This window comes from Danio aesculapii, chromosome 25, assembly GCF_903798145.1.
Source record: "Danio aesculapii chromosome 25, fDanAes4.1, whole genome shotgun sequence".
NCBI classification, from domain to species: domain Eukaryota; kingdom Metazoa; phylum Chordata; class Actinopteri; order Cypriniformes; family Danionidae; genus Danio; species Danio aesculapii.
In genome coordinates this window covers 1-22,500 of record NC_079459.1, presented here as the reverse complement: position 1 = coordinate 22,500, position 22,500 = coordinate 1, and the positions used below count along the sequence as shown (strand labels likewise).

The 22,500-nt window shown below is 52.1% G+C and overlaps 2 protein-coding genes across 2 annotated transcripts in view; one reads left to right on the top strand and one right to left on the bottom strand.

Annotated features, from left to right (window-relative positions):
- The window catches only part of znf276 (zinc finger protein 276), a 5,149-nt gene extending 2,828 nt beyond the window's left edge, over positions 1-2,321 (bottom strand). Inside the window, exons 1-4 of the mRNA XM_056451458.1 lie at positions 2,055-2,321; positions 1,148-1,421; positions 479-525; positions 69-377 (exon numbers count right to left, since the gene is read on the bottom strand). Coding sequence (XP_056307433.1) covers positions 69-377; positions 479-525; positions 1,148-1,421; positions 2,055-2,106 — 682 coding nt within the window. The 5' untranslated portion in view covers positions 2,107-2,321. The remainder of the gene's footprint in view (positions 1-68; positions 378-478; positions 526-1,147; positions 1,422-2,054) is intronic.
- An 882-nt stretch (positions 2,322-3,203) lies between these two features.
- On the top strand, positions 3,204-21,570 carry LOC130219154 (zinc finger C3H1 domain-containing protein). Its single transcript, XM_056451455.1, has 33 exons — positions 3,204-3,666; positions 6,499-6,903; positions 7,020-7,096; positions 7,296-7,557; positions 7,923-8,119; positions 9,151-9,262; positions 9,360-9,421; positions 9,693-9,872; positions 10,149-10,304; positions 10,429-10,566; positions 10,962-11,077; positions 11,195-11,314; positions 11,380-11,554; positions 12,922-13,038; positions 13,134-13,691; positions 13,772-13,878; positions 14,131-14,262; positions 14,344-14,465; positions 14,701-14,802; positions 14,892-15,011; positions 15,099-15,276; positions 15,451-15,637; positions 15,851-16,036; positions 16,558-16,783; positions 16,906-17,011; positions 17,088-17,271; positions 17,371-17,465; positions 17,875-17,976; positions 18,070-18,174; positions 19,738-19,903; positions 19,981-20,081; positions 20,285-20,386; positions 20,530-21,570. Exons 1-33 carry the CDS (start codon positions 3,285-3,287, stop codon positions 20,531-20,533), a joined length of 5,382 nt encoding a protein of 1,793 aa, XP_056307430.1. The 5' UTR covers positions 3,204-3,284; the 3' UTR covers positions 20,534-21,570.
- The last annotated feature ends 930 nt before the right edge of the window (positions 21,571-22,500 follow it).

Below are 22,500 nucleotides of genomic sequence, written 5' to 3'. Positions count from 1 at the left end.
GCACCGCTGCCCCCCTGTGGCCAAGCGCAGGAGTGCAGGTCCCCTGACCGCAGGTGTAGTGTCCTCACCGTGTGTGTCGCTGTGATTCTGTGGGTCTGCAGGGTCAGCTGATCTCAGTGGGTCGCTGCCGCTCAGCGCTGCCCCCTGCTGGTGTGTGTTTCTTCCGTGTTCATCGGTGTCATGTGTGGACGCAGCGCCGCCGGTGTCCATCACGTAGCTGTGTCCGTCCCCGCAGCCCCACACCGCCCTCAGAGCGCCGCCGCACGGACCCTCCAGCACCTCCTGCAGGCCGGGGCAGGAGCTGCAGCCTTCAGCGTGACCGTGAGCCCAGGACACCAGGCCGAGCAGACAGCGGCGGTCCCACGGCATCTGAGAGCCTGCGGCAGACACAGAGAGAGGGGAACGAACCATGGAGACACCGTGATGTGAAGAGCTTAATCAATAAATGAAGACGACCGGGAGGTGAGGGGGAACTTACGGAAGAGGCTGATGTCCTCCTGTGAGGACGAGTGGTCAGCGCCGCTCCTGGAGGAGGAAACAGCATCATCATGACTGAGACAGACACTGAAGGAGAGCTACCTGCCCCTGATACAGCTAAGATCTGTGTGTGTGTGTGTGTGTGTGTGTGTGTGTGTGTGTGTGTGTGTGTGTGTGTGTGTGCGTGTGTGTGAGCTGAGATTAGCACACAGATAATGTTCTCCAGCTCTCTGAAACTGACCCTTTCAGCCTTTGATCCTGATTGTTGCATTCTGGTGACTGTCGCTTTAAATGCAAATAACATTCAGAAGAGGGCGGAGCTACAGACGGCTGTGTGTGTGTGTGTTGTGAGTTCTGGTCAGGTGACATTATCTTCAGCAGCTCAAACACTAATGGCTAATGGACAGACGGCTGCTTCTCACTCAGGGCTGCTGTTTATGCTAATGAGATGGAGACTAGTGGGCGGGGCTTTCCCCCTCTGATGAGGGAGAATGTCAATCAAAGTGTTTCAGCATCAAGTCTGATTAGAGCAAACATGATTCATTACTGCTGACACACACGCGCACACACACACACACACACACACACACACACACACACACACACACACACACTACTGGGGTTAAGCGTCTTATAAAAGTGAGATCTGCATCATCATCATCATCATCACCTGTGGGCGGTCGGTGGCGTCAGGTTGACTCGGCTCCGGAACTGCAGCAGGATGCTGTGGCAGCGGTAGAACTGGGCGTGGCAGCCGGTGCAGATGAACTGGGAGAGGGCGGGGTCTCGCTCCATGCGGATGCCGAGCAGCTGCTGGAAGTCTGCGCAGAAGAGCGGGTACACCCCACCGCACGCCTCACCCTGCAGCTGCGCGAACGCCTGCCGCAGACGCCGCCGCGAGAACTTACCGTGACACAGCCGACAGAAGCTGCTGCTCGACCTGCCTGCGGGGGTCAGAGGTCAAAGGTCAGAGGTCACACAGACACAGATGTAATGCAGTGATGAACACAGTGAGGGATGTGATCAGCACACACACACACACACACACATGCAGAGATACTGAGCACAGGAGCGCTGAACACACACACACACACACCTGACTCCTGAGTTTGATCAGTTATTGATCATATAGGGCAGGGGTGTCAGACTCGGCTCCTGGAGGGCCGCAGCCCTGCTCCAACACACTGTCCTGCCTGGAGGACTGAGTTAACCCCGCTTAATCAGGGCTAAAGCTGAGCGGAGTCTGACTCCTGCGCTGTAGGGAACCGAGCCCACACACACCGCATCTCCATCAGACCCCAGCGTAGGATCATGAGCAGGGGGGTCTGAGCTCAGCCCTGACCCATCACCCCCGCCCGGAGCTCTGCTGATCAGCTGGTCCAGGTGTGATTGATCAGTGTTGGAGCTGAACTCTGCAGGACAGCGGTGGTCCAGAACCGAGCTCAGACCCCCCTGTGATGAAGAGTCTGGACCCCTCCTCATCTCCTCCAGAACTCGTGTGTTTGATCAGTTATTGATCAGGTCCCCCCCCACCCCTCTGATATATACAGACTGATGAAGAGTGTGCGCGCGCTCACCGGTGCTGCGGTCACGTGTTTCTCTCCTGCTCGTGCGCGTGACTCTCCTCATCCTCCTGCTGATCAATAACTCATCAATAACCGAAGATCATTCGCGCTGGTCGATCAGCTCACCGCGAGCGCGCGCCGCAGGAGGGGTTATCGATACTCTCCGTCAGTCGGTGATCATTAGCAGACGCAGAAACCACCGGTGAGCAGATATTCACCAAAACACGGCGGTGCACAGCTCGACCGGAAGCGCTCTGCTGTCAACAGGAACAGCGGACGTGACGTCACTGCCAGAGGACCACAGCGCCGCGCCGGGAGCAGCGGACATTATTATTATTATTATTATTATTAATAAACCGCTTAAACTTGATATTTCTCTGCAATATATCTGCTTTATTTCCATTTTAATATGGCATTATTTCAGTTAATTTACTGTAAGGTGAAGTTTTACTGTGGTGTTTATAATAGTTATTTTAATAAGTTAATAAACAGCGCAGCATATCTTCAACACTGAATAACCTCTGATTCATGTCCAGTCCTATGATTTAATAAGGAGACTCCTGTTAATGATTCATTACTAATGTCTAAAATAAACACAGACACGGGGGAAGTCGGAGAAATATTATTAAAGCAAATAAACTACATTATTTTAGAGTTTTAAACCTGTTCCCGAATTATTTATAAACGTTTACCTCTGAATTATTATTTTCTGATTAATTCTATTGTTTTACTCCATTCTTACACAAATATAATTCTGTTATGGGAAAGCGCGTCAAGTCTCGCGAGGTTTCAAGTCTAGAAGGGATACAGCTGCGGATACTCACAACAGTAATGAATATGTTTACATTAGAGTGAGGATTGAGATGGGGGTAATAAAACACAGCGTACTGTGTAGTTTAATACATTATATGAGTAATACTCGGTATAATTACTGTTTTACATCATGTTGGTGAATGTTGGTGTAGGGGAACATATTAAAAATAATAAAATCTAATGGGTAATTGAATCTATAATGTGCATAATATTCGGTATAATTACTCTCTTACGTCACTGTGTAGGTTAGTGTAGGTGTAGACGTTAATAAGATACAACTATTTGACGCAGCTGTATCTCTTCTAGCAGCAACCGTCTCTCTCGCGAGACTTCAGCAGCAGGAGCCCGGATGTGCGTGATTACCCAGAAAGCTGCTTCCTGAGGAGGATCAGAGCCAGCATGAGCTGTCGGTATCGGCTGTGATCGGTAATGGAGTCGAACCCGAGCTGCGCTTCTCCCCAAGGGGAGGAGCTGGAGGACGGAGAGATCTTCGACGATGAGCCGCAGCAGCAGAACGCGAGACCCCCGCGGCGGCCCCGGCCCTGCCGCCCGTACCGGAGAGCGCGTCTACCGGGGCCGGTGATAGGCAGCGCCGCGGGGCCGCCGAGGCCCCCGCACCCGGCCTTTCCATGCGAGCTCCGGCAGGCCTTCGAGTCCGCGCCGCGTTCCGGCTTCTGGGAGCGGAGTCACGGAGCGCTCACGGGCCGCTTCAGGTACCGCGCTCAGCGGCCGCAGGACTGGCCGCCCCGGGACTGGCAGCAGCAGCGCTTCCCGGAGAACCACCGGACAGACTCCCCCGGCAGGAAACCGCGTATCCTTTACATACAGGCAGAGCAACACACAGAGATCAGTCTTCATCAGTAATGTAGCTCAGTGTGTACAGTATAATACCAACATCCACAGCAGTATATCACTGAGGGCTTTACACTCACACCGGCACAGCTGCTCCGTAAAGATCAGAATAATCACTGTAGACGACAGGTGAAGGATATCTGTAAACCAGAGTCTCTGAAACATTCACATGTAGACGATATAAACCTCATATTTACATCTAAAGTCTGCAGTTTCGTCACTTCCGCCTAAACAGACTGAGATTTTCCCACGTCACCTCATACTTCAGTTACTCATCAAATCTTCTGTCCAATCAGATGCTGTCTAGAGTCTGACCACTCCCACTGCAGAGCTACAGTGTTCACTAGTCATCAGTGGTCTGTAGTGGACTCTGCAGTGTGCTGGACAGAGCTGGAGGTGCTCTAATATATACAGTATAGTGCACTGTGGGTTATGAACACCGCTGTACTGTACTGGAGCGTTATTAATGTAACAGCATGCTCTGACTGGTGTGTTTACAGGTGTGAGCTCGCTTCTGACACACACACACACACACACACACACTCCTGAATGTCATGGCAGCTGCTGATATTCCTGCTCATCGAGCTGTACGGTATACACTGATGATCCTGCAGGAGAAACGCTCCTCTGTCATGACTGAGATGCTGAATTCTCAGCCTGTAAAGCTCCATGTTGATGTTTCAGAGCTGAGATGAGGACAGGTAAACAGTGCAGATGTGTGACGTGTCCTCCTCCTCCTCCTCCTCCTCCTCCTCCTCGTCTGAGTCTCAGTAAAGCTGGAGTCTCTCAGATGTCAGTAATCCCTCAGTAGTGTAGTGCGGTCTCGCACACTGCAGCTGCACTCACAATCCGCCGCTGTTTACAGACTTTAATCTTATGACTGACATGATGAGAGGACGAACGTGTTTAATACTTTATATATAAGCTTTTTACAGATTTACACGAATCTGAAAAACAAATAAATAAATAAATAAACACATAAATAAGTCCTCCCCAACCCTTAATTACTCCCTTTGCTGCTTTAACAGGAGAGACACGCTGCTGACGTCAGGATTTATATCAATATAAATAATGTACGAAGCTCTCCATATCGAGTATAAACCCTTTACTGTGTAAAGCAGAGCGATCAGGCGTGCGTTTCCCAAACAACCACATAACTCACAGCTGAACTATCACGCTGTAGTGTCGAGTGTTTCTCTAAACTGTAGATCCTCTGCCACAGAGCCATCGTTTGAACCACGTTAATTATAATGTAAGACGCCCATAATGACGCTCTAATCAGGGCGGAGGGACTACTGTAGAGAAAACACCCAGTATTAGCTTCAGTGAAAGCATGCACTCGCTCATTATATTAACTGATATGGAAACGACACATATATACGTCTCCTTTACAGATATTATTGAGAATATTCCTTATAAAATCACTAAACTCACACCTATTCTTAACTCAAACGTCATAATTAATCGTTAATGCTTGTAATTTACAGTGGGCTGAACAATCCTACTTAATCATAAAATAATAATATTAGTTATTAACGTATGCTATATATATATTTATGTTTTCACAAGCTTTGGAGACGTAACAGCCTACATTCCTCTAAATAGGTCACCTATAGCGTTCATCATGAGCCACGGCTGTGTTCAAAATGACATCAATGATTTCATAGTGCACTAGGAAGGGAACGCAATAGTAAACACGAAGATCGCTAAAACTGAACTGTAGAATTACTATTAAATTACAGCTCGAGCCTCACTCACACGACGAGCGTCTCGCAGCGCGAAGCGACAAGCGACCGCTCATTTCAACAGAGAGCGACCTCCGTCTACATGAGCGACGATTGGTGAGCAGGTGGGCGTGTCGAGCGACGTGACGAAGTTCAGAATACTATATGCAAATGAAGAGCGAATTTCTTGAGCGACAGCCAATAGGAGCACTAGTAGAGCTCACATGATCCTCTGTCAGCTCGCTCAGAGGCCGGTTGTGTTCGCGCTGAATAGACCTACACCCCTGTGCTGGAAGCAGGTCACCACCCAGAGCAACAGCAGCTGCTAGTGTGAACGAGGCATCAGAGAGATGAGCTTAATGCTTTAATTTAATAATCATTCCACGTTTAAATGTTGGAGTGCTCTACATGAATAGGGCATAGGGAGGATAATGTGGGAATAGAACACAGCCAGCAACTCTGCTTCTATCTACAGCTCTAGAGGTGTAGCTGCAAGCGTACATGTGTGCCACACAGTCTGTGAATGTTCGTTGTAACGACGGATTCGAGAAACACCAAATCAGAGAGCTGTGTTTGTAATGACAGAACATGGGCCTTAGTTAGCGAACGATGGCTTTCAGAAACCCCCCAGCGTGGCTTTAACACTAGCAGACCTGTTATTGACGTAATAGTTGCTGTGAGAGGCACGATCACTACAAGGAGAAATAACATACACCACAAGATCTGTTTAAATTAGATAACAATAATCAACTATATAGACATTAAGGCCTGACGCTTACACTGCAGCTCTGAACCAATACTCCAGAACAGAAAGCAGCTGAAGGATAGCGTCTTCAAATCAGTTATTGATCTGATTACATTACAGTCATCATCATTGATCAGGGGAATCTCAACACCTTAAAGAGGCGCAGGTCTTTATTAAATCACATGTTTAAATGTAAAGCATCCCCAAAACCAGCACACACCCCTCAGGCCATGACCCAGCAGTAGTAAAGCGCTTGTGTGTTGAAGCACACCCGTGTCTCTGCTGATCATCCCCAGTGTGACGTCCTGAACGCGGTGCTCAGAGAAGAGTGTGCGCGCGGCGGCCCGCAGGAATCCTCCGCTCAGTAAAAGCGAGCCGGTGGACGAGAGCTTCGAGGACCTGCTGCTGAAGTACAAGCAGATCCAGCTGGAGCTGGAGTGCATCCGCAAGGAGGAGCGCGCCGCCCTGGAGGACGAGGAGCCGCCGGTGCACAGGGCAGATGGAGGAGCGGCGCCGCAGGAGTCTGTGGAGGAGCAGCAGCAGAAGAAGAGCTTTCAGGCCTTCAACATCCGCCCGCTGAGGCAGAAGCTGCTGACGCCTGCAGAGAGAGACGCGCTCAACTGCAGAGCGGCGCAGGAGAACACACACGCACTGGAGAACACGCAACAGAACACGGACACGCAAGAGGACACGCAGCAGAAAACAGCGGACACCACTGCAGATGACGGTACAGCGGACCACAGTGCTGCACCACACACCAGACATCTGTGCATCATATGTGGAGTTATTGAAGCTGTGTGCGTGTGTGTGTGTGTGTGTGTGTGTGTGTGTGTGTGTCCACAGCTGTGAAGGACGAGGACTCTGAATCAGACCTCAACATCTCCACTGTGAGTGACGACACTCCAGTCGTCATCCGCAAGGTAACACACACACACACACACACACACACACACACACACACACACACACACACACACACACACTCACACACACTGTACTGCAGTAACACACCTGAAGCAGACTGATGACAGCTTCATCATCATATTGAGCTGATCTGTGTGTGTGTGTGTGTGTGTGTGTGTGTGTGTGTGTGTGTGTGTGTGTGTGTGTGTCCTGCAGAAGGAGGATGAGGACGAAGTGTCGGAGCTGCAGCTGCGTCTCCTCGCTCTACAGTCCGCCAGCAGGAAGTGGCAGCAGAAGGAGAAGCAGGTGCTGAAGGAGAGCAAGGAGAAGATGGAGAGCAAGGAGAAGAAGACGGAGAAGATCAGCTCAGCGTCTGCGGAGAGGATCAGCCCGAGAGCAGCAGAGAGATCCAGAGCTGCCAGAACACCTGTGGAGAAGAGCAGACCAGCCAACAGAGCCAAGAAACCTGCACACCTGAGTAAGACACACACACCTGCACACCTGAGTAAGACACACACACACACACACCTGCACACCTGAGTAAGACACACACCTGAACACCTGAGAAAGGCACACAAACACAGAGACCTGAATACACACCTGCCAGAACACACACACTAACTCTGTTCTCCAAACATGAGAATTAAACGCAATCAGCGCATGTGGTGGAAACAGATACTGACCTGTGTGTGTGTGTGTATGTGTGTGCGTGCGTGCGTGCGTGCGTGCGTGCGTGCGTGCGTGCGTGCGTGTGTGTGTCTGTCTGTCTGTGTGTGTGTGTGTGTGTGTGTCTGTCTGTGCGTGCGTGCGTGCGTGCGTGCGTGTGTGTGTGTGTGCGCTCAGCCAAGCAGGCTCTGAGGAAGCAGCAGTTGCGCACCTGGAAGCTGAAGCAGGAGGCGCAGCGGCAGCAGCAGGAGCAGGAGGAGGAGCGGCGGCGGCGGGAGGACGAGATCCGCAGGATCCGGGATCTGTCCAATCAGGACGAGCAGTACAACCGCTTCATGAGGCTGGTGGGCTCCAGACGGCCGTCCCGCAGCAAGGTCAGTTATGGGAAACCCCTCATCAGAGTCGGCTTCAGCAGTCAAATACACAGTATATCCAGAGACTGACCGGATCACCGTAATAACACACGCAGCACCAGATCACAGAGCAGCGCTATACAGCAACACCACTATATGAGTGAGCACAGGACAACAGATACACTGAAGATCACGGTCCAGACGTCAGTGCACCCAGAACACGCCTGGGGGAAATATTAACACAATATAAATGAACTGAAATCAGCAGAAACACATATAAAGTTTGTAGTTTGGGTTTGTTTTGTTGACATGTATTATTGTTCTGTTTACTGTATAACTATATCAGCTGATTATCATTAACAGGTGAATTAAAGATTCCAGCAGGTGAATGTTTACATCACTTTAGAGATGAACTCAAGACTTAGGCTAGTGTCCTAGCATGAGTTACCAGAGAACCCACCATTAACCCTTAGACTGCTGCTCTACTGAACACTTGACCATGTTTTACTGTGTTAATAATGTACACACACACACACACACACACACACACACCGCTTTATTGGTTTACATAAAAATCAACACTAACCCTGTAAATACCTGTTAAAGGAGAGGAGGAGGAGGAGAGGAGGAGGAGGAGGAGGAGGAGAAGGAGGAGGAGGAGGAGGAGGAGGCGTTCAGAAATAAAGCTGATTTACTGCTCCAAATGACGGAGTTTGATTATTTTCTGTCATGAATCGATCTAACGCTTCAGATTTCCTGTAGTATATGTATTAAGTCTGGTGCTTTAACTGTAAACCGACATGTTAACTGATATTATTAATGATGGGATGTGCTGAGAAAAACTGCACTGAGTGTGTTCACTAGCCACAGCAGGAGTCACCAGACTGCTCTGTTACTGAGAGAGTTAAAGGCTTCATAAGCCTGACTAACCTAAAGAAGCCTGGCTTTAACTGTGTGTGTGTGTGTGTGTGTGTGTGTGTGTGTGTGTGTGTGTGCGTGCGTGTGTGTGTGTGTGTGTGTGCGCGTGTGTGTGTGTGTGCGTGTGTGTGTAGTCCGCAGACTCAGGGAAGCTGAAGCAGAGTCTGGACACGTCCGGCTGCCTCTACCAGTATGACAACTATGATGAGGTCGCCATGGATACTGACAGCGAAACCAACTCACCAGGTACACACACACACACACACACACACACACACACCTGTCCTGCAGAGCATCATGCCAACTGAAGAGTGTGACTGATAATGCTAATGCTTGTCTGCAGCCGCGTCCCCTACCCATGATGCACTGCCCATGTTCCCGCTGGAGTCCACACCTCACCGACAGGTAAAGATCGCCACTGTGTGTGTGTGTGTGTGTGTGTTTGCTATATTAATCTGCCAGATTATTAGAGGTTATTGATGATGATGATGATGATGATGATGATGATGGCCACACAGAGACACACCACAGACCACACACTGACCTTACGCTAATACTGAATGCTGTATCAGCACACACACACACACACACACACACACACACACACACTCTGGAGTGTCCCCGCATGTGTAACTGTGCTGTGTGTAACTGTGCTGTGCTGTGTGTGTGTGTGCAGGTCCAGCATGGGGAGTGTGTGCGTGTGTTTGCTGCTCCTCCGCTGCCGCCGCTGCCTCCTCCTGATGAAGACGAGCCGCCGCCGAAACCGCCGTTCGCTGATGAAGAGGAGGAAGAGGAGATGCTGCTGCGAGAGGAGCTGCTGAAGAGCCTGGCTAACCGCAGAGCGCCCCGCGCAGAGGTGTGTGTGTAGTGCAGTTCTCCTGTGTCCTTAGGGTGTGTGTGTGTGTGTGTGTGTGTGTGTGTGTGTGTGTAATGCAGTTCTCCTGTGTCCTCAGGGTGTGTGTGTGTGTGTGTGTGTGTGTGTGTAATGCAGTTCTCCTGTGTCCTTAGGGTGTGTGTGTGTGTGTGTGTGTGTGTGTGTGTGTGTGTAGTGCAGTTCTCCTGTGTCCTCAGGGTGTGTGTGTGTGTGTGTGTGTGTGTGTGTGTGTGTAATGCAGTTCTCCTGTGTCCTCAGGGTGTGTCCAGCATCAGTGGTCCTCCGTCTCCGTCTCTCAGGTCTGCAGGTCAGAGCAGGAGTAACCTCAGCACCGTCAGCCTCAACACCGTCGTCTCACACACTCGCGCGCTCAAGTTCATACGCACGCATCCTGCTCCCAAAGCCCCGTTTGTGGTGAGTGTGTGTGTATATGGGAGTGTGTTTAATTTAATGAGTGTGTGTGATTTCATATGTGCTGTAATGTGTGTGTGTGTGTGTGTGTGTGTGTGTGTGTGTGTGTGTGTGTGTGTTTCTCCAGCTGCCGCGGCACAAGGCTGTAGTGGTGCGTCTGAACGCGTCTGATGACAGCGACTCTGAGGCCGAGAGCTGCGGCGCTGCGCAGAGTGTGTTTGGAGGACTGGAGTCCATGATTAAAGAGGCCCGGCGGACCGCAGAGGTGTGTGTGTGTGTGTGTGTGTTATACTGTGAATGTAAAGTGTATTCCAGAAGTGTGTCTACAGCAGGGGTGTCCACACTGGCTCCAGGAGGCTTCAGCTCCAGCCCTGATCTAACACACCTGAGCAGCTCATCAGGCTCTTACTAGATACACTCGAACCTTCAGGGCAGGTGTGCTGAAGATAAGCTGGAGCTGAACTCTGCAGCCCGCCGGCCCTCCAGGACACCCCTGCTGTCTGACAGACTCTGAGCTCGCTTCACACGCTGCTGTGTCCATCTGAGCGTCACTCTGTACACACTCCATGAGCTGAGCTGAGGATGGTGATGATGATGATGATGATGATGAAGATGATGGTGGTGATGATGATGATGATGATGATGATGGTTTTCACTCAGGCAGCCAAACCCAAGCATTCGGTGAGTGAGAAGGAGAATAACCCTCTGAAGAGCGCTGAAGCCGGAGCCGACAGCAGGAAGATGGAGAACCGGCTGCTGAGAGAGAGTGTGTGCAGGTGTGGCGTCACGCATCAGAACACACACACATGCTCAGATATATGCTGTGTGTGTTAGTGTAACAGGTCTGAGTGTGTGTTACAGTGTAACCGTTGTGTGTGTGTGTGTGTGTTCAGTGTGGACCCCCTGCGCTCTGCTGCTCTGGATCTGCTGGTGGCGTCTCCTGCAGGCTCAGACTCAGAGCTGGAGCTGATGAGCCGAGCGGTGGAGCTGCAGGACAGGCTGGTGCAGCACAGGTGAGTGTGTGTGTGAGAGTAAGTGTGTGTGTGTGTGTGTGTCGCTGACGCTGGTGTGTGTGCAGGGCTCAGCTCAGTAAAGACGAGGCTCTGCTGAAACAGCTGCTGCTGCAGGAGCAGAAGAAAAAGGAGTCTCTAAAGGCTGCAGAAGGGAAGGTGCTGCGTCTGAAGGAGCAGCTGCTGGCGTCTGAGAAGATCGTCAGCGCTAACAGAGTCCTGCTGCGCAAACTGCAGGAGCAGGTGAGACACACACACACACACACACACACACACACACCTGACACTGACGTCACACCTACAGCACTAAGGATTATTCACACACAGGTGTTGGAGAGTGCAGCTGCAGCTGTGGGCAGTGTAGTGTTAGCGGTGCTCTGTCTGCATGTCTCCTCCTGCTGGTCCCTCTTCACTGATCTTCATCCAGCAGATGATCTACTTCAATACTGCACACAACACAGCATTATGGGGACACAGGAGAGCACAGAGTGTGTGTGTGTGTCTGTGAGCGACAGCAAGTGTGTGTGTGATGATCGAGAGCCGTGGTGTCCAGAGTAATGTCAGCAGACCACCAAGAAGAAGAAGAAGCACATCCAGCAGGAGCAGCTGTGGAGGCCAGAGGAAGCTGTCTGAGAGGGTCGTCCGGCTGATAACCCAGATTTATCCAGAACACATCAGAGCACAGCTGCTCCACTCTCCTGTGTCCAGCAGAACTGTTGGTCTGGAGCTCCACTGGGTCAATATACATGACCCAAACCTCTGCTCACTCCTGCCGATGCCAAACGCCGGTTTCAGTGGAGCAGCGGTGGAGATCTGGAGCTGTGGACGATGTGGAACATGTACTGTTCTCTGATGAGTCCACCTTCACTGTGTTTCCCTCATCCAGGAGAGTTACGGTGTGGAGAAGCCCCAAAGAAGCGTCCCACCCAGACTGCTGATGCCCAGAGTCAAGCATGGGGGGATCACTGAGGGTTTGAGCTCAATATCATGGCGTTCCCAAGACCCAATACTGGTGATAGATGGGCGCTGGGTTACTGCCAAGGACTATCGACCCATTCTGGAGGACCATGTGACCCTATGGGTCAAACACTGCATCCTGAAGACAGTGGTGTGTATCAGGATGATAATGCAGCGATACACACAGCAGGACTGGAGAGAGAGCGGACATGAACATGACAGTGAAGTTGAACATCTCCCATGGCCTGCACAGTACCCAGACCTAAACATTATTGAGCACTTTGGGGTGTTTTGGAGCGAGTCAGGACAGGTTTTCCTCCAGCAGCATCAGTAGTGACCTGAACACTATTCTGAAGAGGAACAGCTCACAATCCCTCTGACCACTGTGCAGGACTCCTGTCTGTCAATCACTACACTGAGGAGGAGGAGCTACAGCATCTGATGCTGGACTGAGGAGGAGGAGCTACAGCAGCTGATGCTGGACTGAGGAGGAGGAGCTACAGCAGACTGATCCACTACTGCGCTCCAACACCAGGAGTTCAGTTTAACTGTCCAACCCCTGTGTGTTCTATTGTACAGCACTAATATAAGTGTCGTGTGTGTGTGTGTGTGTGTGTGTGTGTGTGTGTGTGTGTGTGTGTGCGCTCCTGCAGGTGCACAGGGTCCAGCACCGGGTGAGTGTGAAGCAGCAGCAGGCGGTGCGGATGGAGAAGGGTCTGCAGCAGACTCAGGCCCCACTGAAGCGCAGAGCCATCGCCACGGTGTACTCGGTAGGAGCTCAGACACACCTGTCTGTGTGTGTGTGTGTGTGTGTGTGTGTGTGTGTGTGTGTGTGTGTGTGTGACTCTGTCCTCTCTCTCTGCAGCCGCTGAAGCGTGTGTGTGTGGGTCAGTCAGATGTGCAGTACGCAGAGCTGATAGCGCAGAAGCGGCGCCTGCAGCAGCTGGAGTCAGAGTACGCCCTGAAGATCCAGAAGCTGAAGGAGGCGCAGGCGTTACGGCAGGCTGACCCGCGGCCCGCTGCCCCCCCGCCGCCGTCACCCGCCGCCCTGTACCCGCTGCCGCAGCCGTCTCTGCACGACCTGACGCAGGATAAGCTGGCGCTGAGCAGCGGCGGAGAGGAGGAGGAGCAGCAGACACCCACTGCAGAGCCGCCCACCACCCGCCGCCGCTCCTTCCGGGAGTCCGGCTCCTCCACCCGGCCCAAGCTGAGCCCGCCGGAGCCGCACGCTGTACCCGCTGCTGTGCCTGTCGATGTACCCGCTGCTGCCCCCACACTGCCCAGCGCCGCCACCAGCGCGCCCGCCGGCCTGCCAGAGCTACTGCCTGGACTCACGGTGGAGGACCTGCGGCGCAGATACACACGCACTGCAGGAGTGGCGGAGCTGCTGCGGGACACGCCCACCGCAGAGCATCATGGGAAGGTGTGCTCACTACACTGCTGTCAGATCTGTGTGTGTGTGTGTGTGTGTGTGTGTGTGTCTCATCCGCGTGTCTCCTTCAGGTCCTGCAGGTGGACTTTGAGCTGCCGCGTCCTCAGAGTCGAGTGGAGCTGAAGCCGGAGCCGTTCGGGGTCTATCACAGTCCTCTGCTGGCCTTCAGGTCCTACAGGTGGGACCACACACACACACACACACACACACACACACACACGTGCGCACACATCGCATACATACACACATACACACGTGCGCACACATCGCATTCATACACACACACAGCACAAACACACTCTGTTGTTCCACACGTGGCCTCAGCTGCTCCTGTCGTCAGTGTATCTGCAGTGTTAACTCTGTGTGTGTGTGTGTGTGTGTGTGTGTGTGTGTGTGTGTGTGTGTGTGTGTGTGTGTGTGTGTGTTTCAGGTTCAGTCCTTATTTCCGCACTAAAGAGAAGCTGTCTCTGCGCTCTCTGAGCTTCAGCAACGCCATCGAGCCCAAGAAGAGCTTCTGCCGCTTCGACCTGACCGGCACCTGCAACGCCGACGACTGCGCATGGTGTGTGTGTGTGTGTGTGTGTGTGTGTGTGTGTGTACCTCTGCAGAGGAGACTGATGGTGTGTGTGTGTGTGTGTTTCAGGCAGCACATGCGGAACTGCACCCTCTCTGAGAGTCTGCTCTTCCAGGATATCCTGTCCTACTGCCTGCCTCTGATTGGCTGTGATGACAGCAGCTCCGCCAGTGACATCAGCACCGCCACAGGTGCACACACACACACACACACACACACACACACACACACACTCACACACACACACACACACACGATGTCTCTGTTTAGTGAGTGACTGTTCCCGCAGCTCCGGTGTGTTCAGACGTGATCAGGAGTTGACCCACTGCAGTGTTCAGTGTTGGGTTGTTGAGTGTTTGACATCAGTCCGCTTCTGCTGAGGATCCTGTGGTTCTGAACTCATGACCTTTGACCTTCTGTCCTCAGAGAAATACATGAAGAAGCTGTTCGGGGCCAATAAAGACCGCATGGGGACGGACCAGAAGGCGGTTCTGCTCGTCAGCAAAGTCAACGAGAGGCTCAAACACAGTGAGTGTGTGTGTGTGTGTGTGTGTGTGTGTGTGTGTGTGTGCGTGCGTGTGTGTGTGGAGTCTGACTGCTGCTCTCTCCTGTCTCAGTCCCTCCGTTCACCACTCATAAAGCCCAGAGGAGGTGGAGGCCTGAAGCCCAGAGACTGAAGACCCTCCCGGAGGAGGAAGAGCAGCTCACTGTGGGCCTCAGTGCTCCAGCGCGGCACGGTGAGTCACATGACCACACACTGAGCAGTCACATGATCATCACCTGACTGCGCTGTAGTGAGTGTGTGTTTGTCTCCGTCTCCACAGACGCTGCAGTGCCGGACCGCCGCTGCTGGACAGATGTGTGTGTCACTCAGGATGATAAGCGCTACTTCGACAGCGAGACGGACGACATCAGCAACCTGGAGACCAGCGTGCTGGAGAACCCCACACACACACAGCTGTGGATCAAACTGGCCTACAGATACCTCAGCCAGAGGGACAGGTGTGTACACACACTCACCTGTGTGTGTGTGTGTGTGTGTGTGTGTGTGTGTGTTTGGGTTGTGTGAGCCTGATGTCTTGATATTGTGCGCTGGGTCTGTGTGGTTAATGCAAGTCTTGATGAGCGATTCACTGCAGGTTTGAGTAATGTGTGTGTGTGTGTGTGTGCGCGCAGCTCTGTGTCGGAGTGTCTGGACGCGGCGCTGAACACACTGTCGCGTGCGCTGGAGGATAACGCTGAACACGCAGAGCTCTGGAGTCACTATCTGACTCTGTTCACTCGCCGCGCCAGCAGAGACGAGCTGCAGGAGATGTGTGAGATGGCAGTGGAGCACGCGCCGCACTACAGCGTCTGGTGGACCGTGAGTACACACACACACACACACACTCCTGTTTGTGCATATATAGACACACACACACATGCATGAACTCACGTCATCGTTATCATCTGTCCCACACACACACACGTACTTATTCATACACGCACACACTTTCACTGACCCTGATGTGTGTGTGTGTGTGGGTGTGCGTGCGTGTGCGTGCGTGTGCGTGCGTGTGCGTGTGTGTGTGTGCAGTATGTGAGTGTGGAGAGCAGGTTCGAGGGTAAAGATTTCGTCGCTGCTCGTCTGGTGTCTCATCTGCTGGACGCTCCTGATCTCCAGCCGGACCTGCGCTCCTTCCAGTTGCTGGAGACGCTGCTGTACAGAGCTCAGCTGAGTGTGTTCAGCGGACGCACACGCTCTGCCACACACACACTCAAGGTCAGCACACACACACACACTCAAGGTCAGCACACACACACATCTCTGAGTGTGGACAGAACAGAAGATCTTCAAGAGAGCCTGTCCTGGGTCTCCCTGGGGTCTGCTGGTGGACAAACCCAGAACAGGAGGTGTCAGGAGGCGTCTGAACACAAATTCCAGCGCATGGGGCTGAGCTGGGGATCTATAAGCCCACCCCAGCCCACCGCCTCTCACTGTGGGCAACTCCAGGGTAGAGGAGAGTCCAGCTTTTCTCCAGAAGCTGAGCTCCAAAGCCCCATAATCTCCAGCACCCGCTCAGGCTTGAGGGGACACTCCCCGTCTAAGAGCCAGGTTCTGATCCTGGTGATCCTGACCTTCCACCACTGCCCGTCCCACAATGCACTGGGCAAAACCTAAATCAAAATGAAGGTAAAATATTTTGTGATGTGTGCCATAACACAGTGTGTGCGTGTGTGTGTGTGTGTGTGTGTGTGTGTGTGTGTGTGTGTGTGTGTGTGTGTGTGTGTGCGTGTGTGTAGATTGCTCTAAACTCCAGCGCTGCGTCTCGGCTGACTCTCCCGCACCGCGCTCTGCTCTGGCTCTCCTTCATCCACCTGCTGGAGCTCCAGCGTCTGCCCTCGTCTCTGTTCGACCCCGCAGACTCCAACCCGTCCCGCACCGTCAGCACAGAGCCCTTCCTCATCCCCTGGAGGCCCGCGCAGGACACACACACACCTGCGGAGCAGCTCATCCAGCTGTTCACAGGTACAGCAGCATGGGTGTGTGTGAGAGAGTGTGTGTGTTCTTCAGGGTTCGCTTGCAGTGATTGCTCCAGACGCTCTGCTGATGGTGTGTGTGTGTGTGTGTGTGTGTGTGTGTGTGTGTAGATGCGCTGGCCCGCTGTACAGATGAGGGTTTGTCCTCCGCTGAGCAGATTCAGGCCTGCTTTCCTCTCCATTCAAACTTCATTCACCTGCTCCAGCACCTGCACAGGTACGCTGACCCTGCTGTGTGTGTGTGTGTCTCTGTGTGTGTGTGTGTGTGTGCTAACCTGAGCTCTGTGTTGCAGGTGTGACGAGGCATTAGCGCAGTGTGAGCGTCTGCTAGAGGTGTGCCCCCTCTACTGCCCTCTGCTGGAGGTCACTGCGGCGCTGCAGCCCGATGGAGCCGCTGAGCTGTGGATGAACACACACTCGCAGCACAGCACCAGCGCACACCTGTTCTACCAGCTCAGCAGGTGTCTGCAGACACAGGTGTGTGTGTGTGTGGTCTACATTTACATCTACATCTCTCTGTATGTCTATATATGTGTGCGCTCTTCATCTGTGTGTGTGTGTGTGTGTTGTGCGCAGGGCAAGCTCAGTGTTCTGGAGGATCTGTTCGGCCGCTTCATGCGCTCCCTCTGCCAGTCTGTGCCGGAGCAGATCAGGCCTCTGGATGTCCTGCGGTAAACTCCCCTCAGACGCTTCAGCGTTCACCTGTTCTGTCAGATTACTGTAGGCAGATTTAAAGGGACCGTTCACTGAACATTTACTCAAGCTTCACCTCAATATATTTACTAAAATGCTGGAGAAAACAGCCACTGATTGTCATTAGTATTCATTATGAGTCTGTAAGGGTTTCTGGCATATCAACACATCATCTGTTGTGTTCAGCAGAAGCTCTGCAGATGTTCTTCTATGGGTGAACTGTGCCTCAGTTTGGTTCCGCTGCTCATAGAAAGCATCTCGAGCAGTGATCCGAGTTCTCCTCTAGACTGAAGCTTGAGTGTGTCGAGTCATGAGCAGAATTATGCTGGATAACACTGGTGTCTTCAGCTTCTTTAATAGAGCACCTGTAAATGTTTGTGATTTCAGACACATTCTGGGGGTCCCGACTGATCTGAGGGCACCCGTCCTGAAGGAGGACCTGCAGGAGGAGCTCAAAGACCAGCTGCCCTACCTGCATCTGCTGCACTGGTGCGTGCGTGCGTGTGTGTGTGTGTCTCTCTCTGTATGTGCGTGTGTATGTGTGTTTCTCCTGACGCTGTGTGTGTGTGTTTGTGTTGTCAGCCTCTGGCAGGTGGTGTACGGCAATGTTCGAGAGGCTGTGGATGCGTTTGAGAAGGCGTTGGGAGCGGTGACGCAGCTGGAGCTCATTCACACACTCTGGCTGGAGTAAGTGCTGCTCAGTTTATTAAATAATTAAAGACCTGATGTATACAGGCTCAGTTTTACTTTCACTTCGAGGAGGAAATGCCCGGTCAGCCGTATACTGTCAGTGGTGTTTAGATGAGGATGTTCTGTAGGGCTGGCCGATTAATCAAATCACAAACATGATTGAGCAAAGCTGTGAGCGTCACGCACATCATACAGTTCTGAGATCAGCGGTGAGTCTCCATCTGAAGGCTAGAGGGCGCTCTCACTCAGAACACACACTCGTGAGGCTGATCAGTTCCCGCTCCAGTCGTTCATTCATCATCTTCTGCTTATCTGGAGCCGGTGGCGGAGCAGCGTTCTCTGCAGAACTCCAGACTCACAGGCGAGCAGAGACGCATACAGCAGTCTGTTTCCTCCTGGTGGGACAAACCCAGAACAGTGCCCTAGACAGGCGTCAGGAGGCATCTGAATCAGAGCTCGAGACCCTCAGCTGCTGCTCTGGATGTGGAGGATCAGCAGCTCTACTGTGAGACCCTCTCTTGTTACCCTAAACTCATTTTGGCTGCTTGTTTCCGAGATCTGGTCCTTTCAGTGATGACCCAGAGCTCATGACCACAGGTGAGAGTAGGGTTGTAGATTGACCAGTAAATCGAGAGCTTTGCCTTTCTTCGCCACATCAGACCGGTACACTGACCGCATTATTCCTGCACCGATCCATCTGTCAATCTCACTTTCAATCCTGCCCTCACTCCTGAACTACACCCAGAGACACCTGAACTCCTCCACCTGGGGTAAGGATCTTCTCCAGCTGGAGATGGCAGGACATCTTATCCCAGTAGAGCACCACAGCGTCAGATTCTGAGGTGCTGATCTTCATCCCTGCCGCGTCACACTCAGCAGTAAACCTTCCCAGTGCACACTGAAGCTCCAGCTCTGATGAAGCCAGCAGGACGACATCATCTGCAGATAGCTGCAGATCCTGTAGTCACCGAACCAGAACCCCTCCGGCCCTAGCCTGTGCCTATAAACTCTGTACCTAAAAATAATGAACAGAACCACTGACACCAGGCAGCCCTGCTGGAGTCCAACATGCACCCCCTTACTGTGGAGGATTTGAGTGATGGTGTCAAGGGTAAATGGCGCCGTGTAGGGTCTCCCAATGCAAAATTATCATAGGTGACAGGTCAGACTAGGTGAGGTTCAAAAACACCTTAAGAGTTCGTGGACGATGACACCGCCTGGTATTGTGCAGCCAGGGCATCACCCTGGAGCCAGGCGGGTGTCTGCTGGGTGTCCTGGAGCCAGGCGGGTGTCTGCTGGCTTCAGACAGAAGGAGCATAGCGGGACAATCATCCTGCTGGAGCTGTGAGCGCCGGTACAGTGTGTATTGGGCAATGGTCAAAGCTCAGGATGATGACTCTATCCTCACACACAGAAACTGGCTCTTGGCACACGGAAAGTCACTCAGTTATTCATAAAACACTCAACTACCGTCGATCGCTGTAAACCAGCAGTTCTAACCCCTGTTCTGTTTGTCTCCTCAGTCTTACCGCTGTAATCCTGCTCTGTGTTCCTCCTCAGCTACCTGTCCTTCAGCCGGCAGCAGGTGTGTTCTCCGCAGCCGAGTGCCCGCGAGCTGAAGATGTTCAGTTCTCTGGTTCTCCGCTGTCTGCAGACGGTGCCCGTGCGGCTCCTGGTGCCCTTCAGCTCTGCGCAGTACTGGAGCAGCTACAGCTTCCACAACCAGGTGTGTTTTCTAGACCAGCGCTCTGTTCTGCTGCCGGACACTGCAGGTGTAGTGTGTTTGTATTCTGTGCCTTTCAGGTGGTTTCCTTCTATCTGGGTTGCTTCCCGAAGTCCCAGCATTCCTTGATCCTGGAGAAACTCCAGCACATCATGCCCACCAACACTGATCTGGCTATCAGGTAAACGCGCACCTGGGTTATTCTATGATTTATACATGCAGTAATATTGGTGTCTGCAACTGATGTACCATATCTCGTGTTTCTGTTCCTCTGTACGCCGTTTAATGTGTAAACGCTCCTCTAGTAGGTGTCAGAGGGCAGAAGTCGCCGCTTCTCACAGCTCTGTAATGTTCTCCAGTTTAGTGCTAATTGTCGTTGTGTAGGTTGCTGCAGCAGGAATGGCAGGATGGAAATATTGAACATTTTAAATTGCAGAGCAGAATGTTGTGCAGTAGCTTCCCGACCTGTCTGGCCATCTGGAAAATGTAAGTTCATGAGCTCAACATACATCCAGCTAAACTGCTTCTGTATCAGCAGATGAGATGATGATCTGTGTAGGGGTGTAGATCTGTGTGCTCTTCTCTGTCAGATTGAGACTCTCTGTCTGTTACATGCTCCATATGTTCAGGTAATGTTCTCTGAGGTCACACGACACGATTGAGCCCTAAAACCCTCCACCTGTTGGACTGTGCTCCAGAACACACACGCTTGTGACTCCAAGGCTTTGGCTTTATTAAAAGTGCTGCACAGGTGAATGATAAAGGTGTGTGATGCCCAGCGGAGGGCATTCAATGTCTTCTGTTGCATTGCCAGCAGAAGCTGAGCGTGACGTTCATTTGTCTCGATTTATGTGTCTTGAACAGATGCGTCTCCAATGGATGTGTCTCCATCAGCTATAAATGCTGAGTAGTAAGTGCAGCCTTGAATGTTTGAGATCCTCCAAGCGTGTTGCAGTTTTTATTGGTCAGTTTCTCCTCTGCGGTTCCTCTGGAACACCATCAGTATGGATCAGTGTTTTCAGCTCTGCCAGAGGTGTTCAGTAGGGGTTGAGGTCTAAGCTCTGGGTGCTCCAGCTCATGCTTCGAGGTGTCCTGCAGACACTGCCCTGCTGGAGATGAAGCATGGCCAGCCTAAGCCCAGAGATCTCCTGTTCATCAGGGATGCTTCTATATCTTCATCCTGATGAGTGTCCAGCTCCTGAAGAGCAGCTGACACTGCAGGACCACTGCAGGAATGAAGAGCGCCCCTGCTGTCCTCCAGCGGTGTTCATCAGACAGAGGATCGTGTTCCTCTGAGAGTCTTCAGGAGCCTTTAGCCAAGCTGCCTGTGCTTTTCTGTGGGCTGTTCTCCTCCTGGAGCTCTCTAGCAAACCCCAATCAGACTCTTCTACACACAGCCGGGGTTCTGAAACGGACTCCTTCAGCCCTGATGTGGGGTTCAGGAGTGTGGAGGTTGCAGTGCTGTCTGATGGAGATCTGCTGGTTTGCCTAAACAGCAGTGTTTCTCCTGCAGAGTTTATCTTCATCCACTCCAACACACTCCTGCAGTCTGTCTGAAGGCCTGATCTGCTAATTTGGGAGTGTTTGAGCAGACAGAAGCTCTTCAGCTGCAGGTTTATCCAGGTCACACAGGAGCACCAGCGGGATCAGCAGATGAGCTTCAGCTTCTCTTCTGTGTGGATCCACTGAGCTTTGATGAATCCCAGATGAACGTGTCCTTCAGTAATGCAGAAGCACATGCGGTTCTCTCAGAGCTGATCACACCTTACCTGTGTGACTCGAGTCCAGTGTTCGCTTCAGCGCTTGTTTATTAAGTCCTGCTGTCAGAAGTTGTGTATGGTACCAGAATGGAGAACCATACTGTTCCACTTTTTGGGACCCTTTCCTTAGGAGACCGAGCACAACAGTACCGGTACTAAAGGGTGGAGCTAAACCAATTAATAATACAGTAATGACATGCAGCTTGAAGAAGCTCCGACACAAGCAGAGTAGAAGAGCAGGGTCTGCTGTGTCCTCTACTGTTGTTTAATAAAGTTGATGTTACTTTCCAGGGTACACCATACCTGCCTAGTAGGGGTGCTATTGGCAGTGGAAATACAAGCCTGATCAGGGAGACCTGTACCAAAGTGTACTGTACGAGACTATACAGAACCGTACCACTCCATGGAAGTAATCATGGTTGCATCAGAGAGGCTTTAAGACACTTTCCAGAACTTTTTCCTTCACTGTTCCTCACTTGTTTCTTTGGACAAGTGTGGATCCGGGGTCTCCAGCCCTGCAGACTCCAGCACACCTTCAGCATCTGCTTCAGGCGGGTTTGATTGGGTCAGCAGTGGCCTGTTTGGGTTTGTGTGTCTGCTGTTCTTCTGTGGAGCTCTGGCTGTGCTCCTCCTCTGCCTGGGGAATCTGCAAGTAGGGTAAAAACAGAGGTCGGTGCCAGCTCAAAGTGGGTGGGACATGAGCTCCATGTAGGCATGACAAGGAGTCCAAGTTTGTGCTTTATGAATATCTACACCCACCCCAACCCTAAACCCAACCTCACAGTATCCTGATGTGCTTTATTTATATCTGCTCCACCTAAACCCCGCCTGCGTGTGGTG

Bases quoted from the DNA above. Each gene is read 5' to 3' on its own strand.
- LOC130219154 (XM_056451455.1), top strand. From the start codon at position 3,285: ATGGAGTCGAACCCGAGCTGCGCTTCTCCCCAAGGGGAGGAGCTGGAG. The intron at 9,263-9,359 runs GTACACACACAC...GCTTGTCTGCAG, and splicing joins CAGCGAAACCAACTCACCAG to CCGCGTCCCCTACCCATGAT. The intron at 14,803-14,891 runs GTGAGTGTGTGT...CTCCTGTCTCAG, and splicing joins CAACGAGAGGCTCAAACACA to TCCCTCCGTTCACCACTCAT.